The sequence below is a fragment of the Capra hircus genome, chromosome 12, assembly GCF_001704415.2.
Source record: "Capra hircus breed San Clemente chromosome 12, ASM170441v1, whole genome shotgun sequence".
NCBI classification, from domain to species: Eukaryota; Metazoa; Chordata; class Mammalia; order Artiodactyla; family Bovidae; genus Capra; species Capra hircus.
The window spans coordinates 50,232,906-50,247,865 of NC_030819.1; the positions used below are offsets into that span (position 1 = coordinate 50,232,906).

The following is a 14,960-nucleotide window of genomic DNA, read 5'->3' on the forward strand; positions in this document are numbered from 1 at the left end:
TTTTCTAAAACCAACTTTTCTAAATCCTGAGGTTACGTAAATATAATTCCTTAAATATTTCCTCTGAAAACTTTTAACACTGCCTGGTTGTTTCTCAGGCCCCGCCTTTCTCACATGTCCTGTTTTGACCAGATATCACCCTCATTACAGCTGCTTTCTCCTCCCATGAGATTTGCACTCACAGAATGAACTCTTCCTACCTGTTTGACTGATTGACTTACTTCTATATTCCCTCACTGTTTTAACTTCCCATTCTGTGACCTTGGTGGTAGATACAACGCTTTAATTTCAGCACTGATTGAGTACAGTGAGTGGAGAAATGATTCCTCCTTCAGTGATGTTTCTGAGCATGACCTTGATAGGGCTGACAGGCAGTAGGAAAATCTGTGTGATTAAAAACTATGTGATACTGTATTTCTTGTACTTCCTGGTTTTCATAGCCATCACCAACCATAGAAAGCATCCCCTTATTAAAGTCTATGCTGCTTATGACCACAGAAGACAAGGGAGATGAATTAAAAATGAAAGCTGCCCTGTTCATTTCAAACATAAAAAGCAAGAAGTTTTATACTCCAAAGTCTTTTCTATTTATTTATATACACACACAGACGCACACACACAGAGTATATAAATTAAACCACAGAATCCACAAGAAATGTACATTTCTTTTTAACAAGAAAATCAAGTTTAGTGTCATTTCATGATGAGTCACACAATTTTCATGACAGTTTCGTGTCCATGAGAACATTACCATCCTTGTCTTTCATTCTTACTCGACCAGATGTGTACTTGGTCTCCTGATGCCCGTTTGTGTACACAGTTTTCACAGTGCCGTCTGGATACTCCCGTCTCTTGAACTGGGCTGTATGTAGTTCTCTTTGGCCATTATTAAACTCTATGATTTTGTTGCCATCTCTGTAAATTTTGAATAGAATTTAATTCCTTTATAAAAACATGAAGATTATAGCAGGAGAAATCTGGCAGTTATTCCTCCTCCAAGAGTATCCCTGGTCCTTATTTTAAGAATAATGTCCCATTATTAAACAAAGCTAGGGCGCTAAAGTTGAGAAGCTGTCAACTTCTCAACACAGAATGTTTTTTTCTATTTTGTTTATTTCTCAAATTTCGTATGAACACATATGTGGCTCTCTGCCACATACAAAGGTTAGAGAGCCACTGCTCTAGTAAGTATGGCCCTGTGGTGTCTGCATCACCCAAGAGCTCACTAGAAATGCAGATTATTTGAGTGGGGCCCAGCAACAAGCCCTTGAACAGTCCCTCCAGATTCAGATGCACCCTTAAGTTTGAGAACCACTGCCGTAAGTGAAAAACAGCACAGTTACCCTGAATGAATTGCACATTTGAAAGCTGCTAAGAGAATAAAAAGTTTTTATGACAAGAAAAACATGTAATTATGTGTGATGATGGATGTTAACTAGACTTTTGTAATCATTCTGCAGTATATATAAATATCTAGTAAATTTTTGTGGTACACCTGAAACTAATGTCATATGTCACACCTCAATTTAAAAATGATAATCCTGAATGAACTAGTAACATGGGATGCGTCTGAGTACAGATGAGAAAAGACTGGCCATGAGATTAAATAGATGGCTCTAGGGAACTTTTTGTAAGAGTCAAAATTGGGAAGTTTCTGAAATCTATACTGTACACATAAGCTTTTCCTCAAATTTTCTTTAGTTGAGCACCAGATAAAGAGCACCAGATTTCAGACCACAATAAGGGAAAATGTCATGACCATAAGGAGTTCCTACATTATTGCCAAGTTTACATCACATAGTTCAAGTTAATGGGTACTTAACTGCTACACTCCAGGAAAGGAGGGTAAAACTAAAAACAGGACTGGATCTGACAAACCTCTATTATGGTTTTAATAATAATGGAACCTATAAGATGCTCTTCACTGTTGATTAAAGAAGTCATCTCTGACTTCAAGAAATTAAACATTCAGAAGGATAAAGAAAGAAATTGTTAATTTGGAATTGGCTTAGAGAGGCCAGAAGAGTAAAGTGCTTTGGCTGGGACAGGAAGACCCAGAAAATCAAAATACAGAGTCCAGTTATTCTTAACAATTGACAGGGAAGCTTCCCTTCTGTGTCTCACTCACTGTTTTCAAATTTCACCAAACTTATTTCTAAATAAGTATCTGCCATCCTTTTGTGAAGTGTTCTTTAGATATCCTTTAGATCGCTAGGCTAAAGACTAAGCAAACATTCAAATCCATTGGTCTCAAACTTGTCCAAAATTCTAAAGTGCTGCAAACACATCTTACCTGCTCTCAGATTCTGAACTCAACTAAAATGTTGAATGACTTATTAAAGTTTAAGATTTTTAAACTTCATTACTGATTGAAAGTTGAAAACCAGAAACCAACTTAACAGGTAACATACCGTTGTACTCTGACAACTGTACCATCTGGGAAAATGCTCTCTTCTTGTCCATCGGCAAACAAGTTTTTGATAGTCTGGTCAGGAAATGTGATTTCTTTTCTTCCATCTGGGAAATGTTTTTCTGTAAGAAAGGGGATTATTATAAATATTTTATTTTTAAAGGAAGGAAGAATTTAATAGAACTGAGAAGGCAGAGCAAGTTCTCACCTATTTGGCCATTAGAGAAATGTAGAACTTCCAGCCCTTCTGGGAATGTGGTGTGGGCAGTCTGCGTGGCTGCATAGTAGTAGATCTGTAAAGACAAGGAGTCAGCGCTACCACTCCTTCAGGGGTGTTTATCCTACAGAGAAAACACACCTGTGGAAACCTACCACTCTCCCGTCTGGCATGACCTGCTTGATGTCACCGTTGAAGAAAGTGACAGTGACGGTCTTCCCATCTGCACTCACTTCCTTTCGCGTTCCATTTGGAAACAACACAACATGGCACCCGTTCTTATAAACCTTTTCTATCTACAAAAAAGAAAACCAAACTAGCAAAAATTTTCTGAGACCACATGAGAAAAACGTCCCTAATTCTTATAAATTACTTACTTTGATATTTTTCATAATAAAAATTAAAATATTTCTCGGAGAGAAAAGTTCCAATTCAAAACAATCAGCTTCACCTGTTAGCACATCATGTCCGTTCTTAAGTCATTTATTCCCCCCAAACTTTTCAGTTGTTTTTTTAGGCAACCTTCAGATTATCACTTCAGCTCTAAACACTTCAACAAATCTCTCTACTGAACAGTCAGTAACATAACCAAACTATTATCATCCCTAACAAGCTGTAATTCCCTCATTATATCATATCCTTCACTGTTTTTCTTAAATTCGCCAAAAAAAAAAAAAAAAGGCTTTGTATGGTTTACTTGAATATGGATGAAAACAAGGTCCACACACACTTGGGTTGATGTGTCTCTCCAACCTCAGTTTTTAATGGTCCCTTCGTTTCCCCATTTTAATGCCAAGTGTTGAAGGAATGAAGTCACTGAACATATAATATTGACCACATTCTGGATCTGGCCAATTGCTTTTCTACTTTAGCGTCAGTTAACATGTTCTCATATCCTGTTTTTCCTTAAAAAACCCAGTAGCTACTCTCAAGGCTTGATTACATTCCAGGTGAATTATTCTGACGAGTGCCTTTTAGGTACAGCAGTGGGCTCTGTATGACAGCGTATCCAGAAATTCAGTAAGTACGCAGCTGCCTCATGACCTCAGCACTGACTGGGTGGCATCATGAGACCCGTCAAACTTTCATCTGAGGTTTCAGCAGCCACTGATGACTGCTGCCCAAGACCCTTCCTTTCATTGGACCTTGTATACTGGTGATATCCTAATTTTCTCATTCCTCTTCTAAAAAAGAAAACACTTCCTCATCAACAATTTGTTACCCGAAAGTAAAGTGTTGCTTTTGAACTGTGGTGTTGGAGAAGACTCTTCAGAGTCCCTTGGACTGCACGGAGATCCAACCAGTCCATCCTAAAGGAGATCAGTCCTGGGTGTTCATTGGAAGGACTGATGTTGAAGCTGAAACTCCAATACTTTGGCCACCTGATGCAAAGAGCTGACTCATTTGAAAAGACCCTAATGCTGGGAAAGATTGAGGGCAGGAGGAGAAGGGGACGACAGAGGATGAGATGGCTGGATGACATCACTGACTCGAGGGACATGAATCTGAGTGAACTCTGGGAGTTGGTGATGGACAGGGAGGCCTGGCATGCTGTGATTCATGGAGTCGCGAAGAGTCGGACACAACTGAGGGACTGAACTGAACTGAACTGAGGGCATACAACTGAGGCTTTTACAAGTACTAGGGGTTACCAAGGCTTTCAGTCGTATCTTGGGAAAGAACAAGAAGTTTAAACAATGGGACTGTACTCCTCTTGTTGCATCTCTCAGTTAGAAATGGCAACTAAATGCATTTTCATTTATGAAGTGTTTTCAGAGGAGTCCAAAGGTTCAGGCTGAGGACATGTACCAAAGCACTGAAGACCTTAAGCCCTATCAAGTCTCAAAAGTCAATAATTTTAGAATCTGTTTCAACTATATTCTAACCCATGTCTTTTTTTTATTAAAAAAAAAAAAGTAACCTTTCCATCAGGATGGCTGATTTCTCCCTCAATTTCCTCTTTTTCATCCTCCTCTTTATAGTCAGGATCTGGAAAGTTCACTGGTTCAGGCAGCTCCCTGGGTGAGGCCATCTATAAGGACAGGAGGCTCTTAGTCTGTGCTATATGACATGTAATAAAAATCTCAAGCAGCTAAAACTTTAACACTTATGTCCAAAAGCCAGATTTCACTAATAGGATTCTATGGCTAGTGTTGGTGTTGTACAGAAAACCTTTACGATGTTAAGTAAAAAGCTTCCTTTAGAAATGGAAACTTACACCAGTTCACTAATCAACCGTAAGCCTAAGAAATATGTCTGAATATATAAAAACAAAGATTTACCTGTCCCTTCTCCAAGCTGCCTAAATCACGAGGCTCAGACTTGGATCTTTGAGATGGATTGCCTGTTAGAATATTATTGTCAGAGTTAGTTTGATTATTTAATTGAAAGATTTTAGTTTACTCAATACTATGGTCAAACATTTCCTTAGTTCACTCTTCTTTACCCATTATTTAAGAAAGTTTTAGTATTTTTCTTAACTAATTCCTAGCTCTTCATTATATACATTTAAATGCTTATTCAAATACCTAAGTCCTGATGACCAAGAAAGACAAAGACAGTATCCGTTTTCTGAAAGTTTACAACCTCTTTCTGGAGAAAGAGACACATGCTCAACCAACCTAACAGATAAACCTGAAGGTGCTCTGGAGACAGTCACCAAGAGCTTTAGTTAAGAGGGCAGAAATGGAGAACAAAGAGTAGAAGCATCCAGAAAAACACAGAGAATCTGGCTTGAAAAAGAAGCTGGACAGACCTAATGGCTATGGTCTAAACTTTTTAGATCATGACCAATACACCCAATTATACTGTGTATTAGTACACACATTATAAAATAAGCACACATGCGTGTACACGCTCACACATAGACACCACACCACCCCAGCAACAACAAACTGAAGTTAGGTTAAAAAGGCACTGAAGTTCTAATATTGTCTTCCTATATGCCAATGGATAGTAGTCCTAAATTTGAAGGGTTTCAAGCTCAAGTGCCAGGATCTGACTTAAATGTAAAAAACCAGAATGGATCCTGAATGCTCCAAGAATGGAGAAGAGCAAAGGTAGAGGGTCCACTAAGCAGGCTGTGGGCATCTATGGAGATGGCAGTTTGTGTGCTGTGTCAAATAACAGACCCAAGGATCCCAAGTTGCCAGGTACTAGCAATTTCATACGCTTCAACATACTTAATCAATTCAGAAAAACATCAACATCAGAGGAGATTCATTTAAGGACGGATGGGAATGCAGGGGAGTGGGGAGTAAAGATAAAAGGAATCAAGGAGCACACAGAGGTTTTGGCTAAATGACCAACTTCCCCCACGTCACAGGTACAAAAACCACACTGCAGTCTAAGCTCTGTGTTAACATCACCTCTGAATCCTATAATCACCCTCCACAGAAGAGACTAATATCCTCATTTTATAGGCAAGAGGACTACCCATAAAGAAGTGAAATTCAACTACATTAAAGAAAGAAACTGGGGAACTTTTAAGGTGACATCAGCGTCATGGCAGCTAAGCCATTCTTCTTTCCCCTTAACAACTAACTTGACATTTGTAACTGAACAAAAGAGCCTCAATGCCTTACACCCAGGGATCTGGGGGGATTCTTGCCCACCCGTGCATCTGAAGATAGACCAGACCTCAGTAGGAGTTGTGGACCCAAGGGACTCGGCAAACCCGTCCCATCCCTACTCACTACAGGAGGAAAAGCCTGGAGAGAGTGACCTGAAGATGTCCAGGGTAGACGAGCAGGCTACCAGGGCAGACGAGCAGGCTACCAGGGCAGGAGAGAGACAAGTTTGAATGCAGAGCAGAGGGGAACCCGAGAGAGCTGCCCCCAGCCCAAGGGACAGCGCGTGGACCTGAGCTGTGTTGTGGTGGCAGACCACCTCTCCTGAGGAGGACATGGAAAGCTTGAGGGGGGAGCAGCTGCCCAGCTGCCTGCCATGTGGCTCACAAGCTGCTTTCTCTCACACCTGAACTGAGGAGGGACTGGACCTCCACGACTAGGGGGTGTCAGGAAAAGAGGAGGGGAACAGGTAAGAACATCATGGGCATGGAGGGATGCAGCTCCTGCTGTCCACTGCAGGACCTCTACTGGAGGTCCACCCATGCCACTCAAGGGTTGCCCCTTGGGCCCACACCCCCACTGCTGCCAGCTCCTTTTGTGTCTGCATGGAGTGCTGAGAAAATAGGCCACAGTCAGTCTGCGGACAGGGAAGGAAGCACAAACTTGAGCTATGGCCCTACCTCCTGGAAAACAAAGGTTTCTAGCAGCCAGCCTGGTGAATTGAAGGAACCAATGAAGTCATAAAAGCTTTGTTAAGGAAGTATCTGCTACTTCAAATTCTGGAGGTGAAGAATTCAATGACAGATGAAGAATTCAACAGAGAGCTTCTACAGCAGAGCAGACCAGATGGAAAGAACAAGCGACTTGGGAAACACGAATTCAAGAATAATACAGCTAGAAAAGGAGATGAAACTAAGAAAGCCAACAAGAGCTATTGGATTCCCACTAGAAGGACAAATACTTGATTAACTTGTTCCAGAAGAGGAGTGGTATAAAGGGGCACAGAGTTTAAAGAAATCAGAGCTTTTATTATTTAAAGAAATAATAGGTGAGAACTTCCTAAATCAATGATAATAAACCTTCAAGGCAGCCAGGGGAAAAAATGAAGTATCCTATGAAGGCACAGTCTTAGGCTCTCAGTGGATTTCTCAGCAGAAACCCCAAAGGCCAAGAGAGGAAAACAACATATCCAAAGTATGAAACAAAAACTGCCCACCCAGACTACTTTATCCAGCAAAGTTATCCTTCAGATATGAAGGGGGAAATAAAGGCTTTCCCAGACAAAAACTGAGGTAGTTCAGCATCACCTGACCTATAAGACACTGCATGAAATGGTGAAAGGATATCTTCAAGTAGAAACAAAAAGATGCTAACCAGCAACAAGACAACATGAAAGTACACAACACAACACAATGGTAAATGTGAACAGTCAGATGATAAAAAAAGCAAAAACCTAATCCACCTAATTATAGTATAACGTTTAAAGGAATATTTTTTAAAACTCCAGCTATGGAATTCCCTGAAAGTCCAGTGGTGGGGACTCTGCACTTCCACTGTAGGAGGTAAAGGTTCGGTCCCTACTGGAGGAACCAAGATCCCACATGCTGTGCAGTGCTGCGAAAAAAAACAAAAACACCAGCTACTATGTTACTGAAATCAGAGCATAAAAAAGGCAAATTGTGACATCAAAACATAAAAAGGTGGTGGAGTCTTTATAATGATAAGTTGCTAATAGCATACAGTAGATTGTTTTATCTTTGAGATGTTGACCACAAGCAAAAATCTAGAGTTGATCCACAAATACAACAAAACAAGATGAAGCACACCACCATGGGAAAAAGTTTATAGAGGAAGGCAGAAACGGGGGAAAAGAAACAATGGAAATAGAAAACCAAAAGAAAGCAATCAATAGGATGGCAGTCATAAGTCCTTACATATCAATAATCAACTAATGTAAATGCCCATAGAACACAATAGAAAACCCCCTACATATACAATCAACTAATACTCAACAAGGGAGTCAAGAACACCCAATGTGGGGGAATGCACAGTCTCTTTATAAAACAGTGCAAAAACTGAACACATGCAGAAAAACAGAATTGGATCTCTCTCACACCACTCACAAAATGAACTCAAAATAGATCAGGCTTAAACATAAGACCTGGTACTGTAAAAGTTCTAGAGCAAAACAAAACAAAGAAGCTCCTTAACAACAGTCTTGGCAATAATTTCTTGGCTATAACATCCAAAGCACAAACACCAAAAGCAAAAACCATCAAACTTAAAAGTTTCTGCCCAGCAAAGAATCAACAAATAACCTACAGAATGAGAGAAATGTTTTATAAACCATCTATCAAATTAAGAGTTAATATACAAAATATATAAAGAACTCATGCATGCACTTTAGTCGTGTCTGACTCTGCGACCCTATGGACCAGGCTCCTCTGTCCAAGGGATTCTCCAGGCAAGAACACTGGAGTGGGGTCCCATACCCTTCCCTAGGGCATCTTCCCAACCACGGGATCAAACCCAAGTCTCTTAGGTCTCCTGCATTGGCAGGTGGGTTCTTTACCACTAGCACTACCTAGGAGGCCCTAAAGAACTCATACAACTCAATAATTTAAAAACAGAGCACAAAAAAAACACAATTTAAAAATGGGCTGAGGGCTTTCTGTGCTGGTAGCACTCTCGCAAACATGGCGAATGTTCCTAAAAGCCGCTGAACTAAGTATGGCAAACACCAACCCCACAAAGTAACACAGTACAAGAAAAGCAAGGATTCTCTGCATCCCCAAGGAAAGTAGCATTATGACAGGAAGCAGAGGGGCTCTGGTGGGCAGACTAAGCCGATTTTCCAGAAAAAGGCTTCAACTACAAAGATTGTACTGAGGCTTGAATACGTTGAGGTGTAGAGCCCAACTGCAGATCTAAGAGAATGCTCGTTATTAAGAGATGCAAGTATTTTGGGCTGGGAGGAGATAAGAGAAAGGGCCAAGTGATCCAGTTTTGACCTTCATGTTTTGTTTTATTAAAAAGACAATAAAAATTTGAGATTGTTTATGTGCTCGCTTCAGCAGCACATATACTAAAAATTTGAGATTATTTTAAAAAAATAAAAATGGGCAGAGGAACTAACTAGAAAATATTTTTAAACATGGTATCCAGAGAGGAGAGGGAAAGATGGCGGAGGAATAGGACGGGAAGACCACTTTCTCCCTCACAAATTCCTCAAAAGAACATTTCAACGCTGAGCAAACTCCACAAAACAACTTCTGTAGGTTGGCAGAGGACATCAGGCAACCAGAAAAGCAGACCATTGTCTTCAAAAACAGGTAGGAAAAAATATAAAAGACGAAAAAGGAGACAAAGGAGGTGGGGAGAGAGCTCCGTCCTGGGAAGGGAAGCCCGTCCTGGGAAGGGAAGCCCATCCCGGGAAGGGAATTTTAAGAAGAGAGGTTTCCAAACACCAGGAAACACTCTCCCTGCCGAGTCTGTGGCGAGCCTTGGAAACACAGAGGGCAACATAACAGGAAGGAAAAATAGATAAATAATTAAAACCAACAGATTACAAGCCCAACAGTAACTCCCCCAGCGGAAAAGCAGCACAGACGCCTGCATCCGCCATTGGGAAGTGGGGGCAGGGCAGGGACGCGCGGGAGGCGCGGGCTGCAGAGCTTTGTAAGAATCCGGCAGGAACGCCCCACGCGCAACCAGAACGATCTAACTTGGGCTAGCAAACCAGACTGTGGGATAGCTACCACGCGAAAAGCTCGAACATAAGACACCGCCAGGACCGAGCACAGAACAAAGGATGGAACGGGAAAAGCCGGCTGCAGACCATCCCCCGCCGGGGACAGGCAGCCAGAGCCGTAAGGACTGGAAAGGGGCAATTGCAGACCCGGAGAGACTTTACTTACCTAACTGCAAGCAGGCTCCTTTGCTAAGACTTCTGGGGGTGCTGGACAGTCACCATCTGCCTCACGGGGTGCGCCAGCGATCCACCCAGAAAGCTGAGCAGCAGCGGCAGAAAAGGTGACAAGCCGCGGCGATCGCGCTCGCCAAACTCCTGAGCTACTCGGACCTGGGAAGGGCACAAAGCGCAGTCCCAGCTGATTTTGCGCCTCTGAGGGCTGCCTGAGCGCCGAACCTGAGCGGCTTGGACCCGGGAAGTGCACGCAGCCTAGGGCCGGCCCCGGACGGTTCCCGGCTGAGCATCGTACAGCGGAGCGGTTTGTGCGCCGCGAGAAAGGACAGGTCAAGTGGGGCAGAGATACTGTGTGCACAGGACAGTGCTATTTGTTTGCAGCATCCCCCCTCCCCACAGCGTGACTGAACTAGAGCCTAAAAAACCAGCAAACAGAAGAAGTTAAACAGAGGGAACCACCTTGGAAGTGATCCCACACGGCCCATAACACCAGAGAAGGGCCAGATATATTTTCACTATTTTTAAAATCATTCCTTTTTTTTTTTTTTTTTTGCTTTTTTGTTTTTTGGTTTTTTTCTTTTTTCTTTTTTTTTCTAACTTTTTTTTAATTGTTAAGTCTTCTATTTCTGCTCTAATTTTTATTTCTATAACCTATTATTACTATTTAAAAAAAGACATTTTTTTTTTTAAGGCAAACACCATATATAGTCTTTGGATGGTTGTTTGTTTGTTTTTTAATAATTCTTTTTTTTTCTTTCTTCCTTTTTCCTTCTGCTTTCCTTTAATATTGTATCTTTGAAAATCCAACCTCTACTCTAGATTTTTAATCTTTGTTCTTAGGTTTTTGTTGTCAATTCTGTACATTTAAAAACCCAAACTTCACTACCCAAGTTTACCTGAGAGCGAGATTACTGGCTTGACCACTCTCTCCTCCTCTGGACTCTCCTTCTTCTCCACCAGGTGGCCTCTGTCTCTTTTCTCCCCCATCTCTTCTCTATCCAACTCTGTGAATCTCTGTGTGTTCCAGACGGTGGAGAACACCTAAGGAACTGGTTACTGGCAGGATTTGTCTCTCTCCTACTCATTCCTCTCTCTTATCCTCCTGGTCACCTCTGTCTACTTCCTCCCTCTCCTCTTCCCCATATAACTCTGTAAATACCTCTGAGCGGTCCAGACTATAGAGCGCACATAAGGAAGTGACTACTGGCTAGCTTGCTCTCTCCTCTTTTGATCTCACCGCATCTCATTCCAGTTACCTCTAACTACCCCCTCCATCTTCTCTTCTCCTTGTAACTCAGTGAACCTCTCTGAGTGTCCCTCAATGTGGAGAAACTTTTCATCTTTAACCTAGATGTTTTATCATCGGTGCTGTATAGATGGAGAAGTCTAGAGGCTACTGTAAAAATAAAACTGAAAACCAGAAGCAGGAGGCTTAAATCCAAAGCCTGAAAACATTAGAGAACTCTTGAATTCAGGAACATTAAGCAATAGGAGCTCATCAAATGCCTTCATACCTACACCGAAACCAAGCTCCACCCAAGGGCCAACAAGTTCCAAAACAAGACATACCACGCAAATTCTCCAGCAACACAGGAACACTCCCCTGAGCTTCAATATACAGGCAGCTCAAAATTATCCCCAAAACTTTGATGTCTCATAACCCATTATGGGTCACTCCACTGCACTCCAGAGAGAAGAAACCCAGCTCCACCCACCAAACTCCAACACAAGCCTCCCTAACCAGGAAACCTTGACAAGTCACTGATAGAACCCCACCCAAAGTGAGGAAGCTCCATAATAAAGAGAACTCCACAAATTACCAGAATATAAAAAGGCCACCCCAAATGCAGCAATATAACCAAGATGAAGAGACAGAGGAATACTCAGCAGGTAAAGGAACAGGAGAGTTGCCCACCAAACCAAACAAAAGAGGAAGAAGTAGGGAATCTACCGGAGAAGGAATTCCGAATATTGATAGTGAAAATGATCCAAAATCTTGAAATCAAAATGGAATCACAGATAAATAGCCTAGAGACAAGGATTGAGAAGATGCAAGAAAGGTTTAACAAGGACCTAGAAGAAATAAAAAAGTCAAAATATAATGAATAATGCAATAAATGAGATCAGAAACACTCTGGAGGCAACAAATAGAATAACGGAGGCAGAAGATAGGATTAGTGAAATAGAAGACAGAATGGTAGAAATAAATGAATCAGAGAGGAAACAAGAAAAACGAATTAAAAGAAATGAGGACAATCTCAGAGACCTCCAGGATGATATGAAACGCTCCAACATTCGAATTATAGGAGTCCCAGAAGAAGAAGACAGAAAGAAAGATCATGAGAAAATCCTTGAGGAGATAATAGTTGAAAACTTCCCTAAAATGGGGAAGGAAATAATCACCCAAGTCCAAGAAACACAGAGAGTTCCAAATAGGATAAACCCAAGGCAAAACACCCCAAGACACATATTAATCAAATTAACAAAGATCAAACACAAAGAACAAATATTAAAAGCAGCAAGGGAAAAACAACAAATAACACACAAGGGGATTCCCATAAGGATAACAGCTGATCTTTCAATAGAAACTCTTCAGGCCAGGAGGGAATGGCAAGACATACTTAAAGTGATGAAAGACAATAACCTACAGCCCAGATTACTGTACCCAGCAAGGATCTCATTCAAATACGAAGGAGAAATCAAAAGCTTTACAGACAAGCAAGAGCTGAGAGAATTCAGCACCACCAAACCAGCTCTCCAACAAATTCTAAAGGATATTCTCTAGACAGGAAACACGAAAAGGGTGTATAAACCCAAACCCAAAACAATAAAGTAAATGGTAACGGGATCATACTTATCAATAATTACCTTAAACGTAAATGGGTTGAACGCCCCAACCAAAAGACAAAGACTGGCCGAATGGATACAAAAATAAGACCCCTCTATATGCTGCTTACAAGAGACCCACCTCAAAACAAGGGACACATACAGACTGAAAGTGAAGGGCTGGAAAAAGATATACCACGCAAATAGAGACCAAAAGAAAGCAGGAGTGGCAATACTCATATCTGATAAAATAGACTTTAAAACAAAGGCTGTGAAAAGAGACAAAGAAGGCCACTATATAATGATCAAAGGAACAATCCAAGAAGAAGATATAACAATTATAAATATATATGCACCCAATATAGGAGCACCGCAATATGTAAGACAAATGCTAACAAGTATGAAAGGGGAAATCAACAATAACACAATAATAGTGGGAGACTTTAATACCCCACTCACACCTATGGACAGATCAACTAAACAGAAAATTAACAAAGAAACGCAAACTTTAAATGATACATTAGATCAGTTAGACCTAATTGATATCTATAGGACATTTCACCCCAAAACAATGAATTTCACCTTTTTTTCAAGTGCTCATGGAAACTTCTCCAGGATAAATCACATCCTGGGCCATAAATCTAAACTTGATAAATTCAAAAAAATCGAAATCATTCCAAGCATCTTTTCTGACCATAATGCATTAAGATTAGATCTCAATTACAGGAGAAAAACTATTAAAAATTCCAACATATGGAGGTTGAACAACACACTTCTGAATAACCAACAAATCACAGAAGAAATCAAAAAAGAAATCAAAATATGCATAGAAACTAATGAAAATGAAAACACAACAACCCAAAACCTATGGGACCCTATAAAAGCAGTGCTAAGAGGAAAGTTCATAGCAATACAGGCATACCTCAAGAAACAAGAAAAAAGTCAAATAATTAACCTAACTCTACAACAAAAGCAACTAGAAAAGGAAGAATTGGAGAACCCCAGAGTTAGTAGAAGGAAAGAAATCTTAAAAATTAGGGCAGAAATAAATGCAAAAGAAACAAAAGAGACCATAGCAAAAATCAACAAAGCCAAAAGCTGGTTCTTTGAAAGGATAAATAAAATTGACAAACCATTAGCCAGACTCATCAAGAAGCAAAGAGAGAAAAATCAAATCAATAAAATTAGAAATGAAAATGGAGAGATCACAACAGACAACACAGAAATACAAAGGATCATAAGAGACTACTATCAGCAGTTGTATGCCAATAAAATGGACAACGTGGAAGAAATGGACAAATTCTTAGAAAAGTACAATTTTCCAAAACTGAACCAGGAAGAAATAGAAAATCTTAACAGACCCATCACAAGCACGGAAATTGAAACGGTAATCAGAAATCTTCCAGCAAACAAAAGCCCAGGTCCAGACGGCTTCACAGCTGAATTCTACCAAAAATTTCGAGAAGAGCTAACACCTATCCTACTCAAACTCTTCCAGAAAATTGCAGAGGAAGGTAAACTTCCAAACTCATTCTATGAGGCCACCATCACCCTAATACCAAAACCTGACAAAGATGTCACAAAAAAAGAAAACTACAGGCCAATATCACTGATGAACATAGATGCAAAAATCCTCAACAAAATTCTAGCAATCAGAATCCAACAACACATTAAAAAGATCATACACCATGACCAAGTGGGCTTTATCCCAGGGATGCAAGGATTCTTCAATATCCGCAAATCAATCAATGTAATTCACCACATTAACAAATTGAAAAATAAAAACCATATGATTATCTCAATAGATGCAGAGAAGGCCTTTGACAAAATTCAACATCCATTTATGATAAAAACTCTCCAGAAAGCAGCAATAGAAGGAACATACCTCAACATAATAAAAGCTATATATGACAAACCCACAGCAAACATTATCCTCAATGGTGAAAAATTGAAAGCATTTCCCCTAAAGTCAGGAACAAGACAAGGGTGTCCACTTTCACCGCTACTATTCAA

General features: G+C 40.5%; 1 protein-coding gene and 1 pseudogene across 6 annotated transcripts in view; one reads left to right on the forward strand and one right to left on the reverse strand.

Annotated features, from left to right (window-relative positions):
• The window catches only part of CENPJ (centromere protein J), a 44,546-nt gene continuing 30,155 nt past the window's right edge, over window positions 570-14,960 (reverse strand). For 3 of the 6 annotated variants that reach the window (XM_018056519.1, XM_018056520.1, XM_005687577.3), the window contains 6 exons: window positions 4,910-4,971; window positions 4,549-4,659; window positions 2,783-2,923; window positions 2,619-2,703; window positions 2,412-2,532; window positions 570-915 (listed from right to left, as the gene is read on the reverse strand). In XM_018056519.1, coding sequence (XP_017912008.1) covers window positions 720-915; window positions 2,412-2,532; window positions 2,619-2,703; window positions 2,783-2,923; window positions 4,549-4,659; window positions 4,910-4,971 — 716 coding nt within the window. In that variant the 3' untranslated portion in view covers window positions 570-719. Of the gene's footprint in view, window positions 916-2,411; window positions 2,533-2,618; window positions 2,704-2,782; window positions 2,924-4,548; window positions 4,660-4,909; window positions 4,972-14,960 lie in introns of those variants that run through there. The other 3 variants (XM_018056521.1, XM_013968280.2, XM_005687578.3) reach the window with 3 other exon arrangements.
• On the forward strand, window positions 8,861-9,217 carry LOC102173478 (annotated as a pseudogene).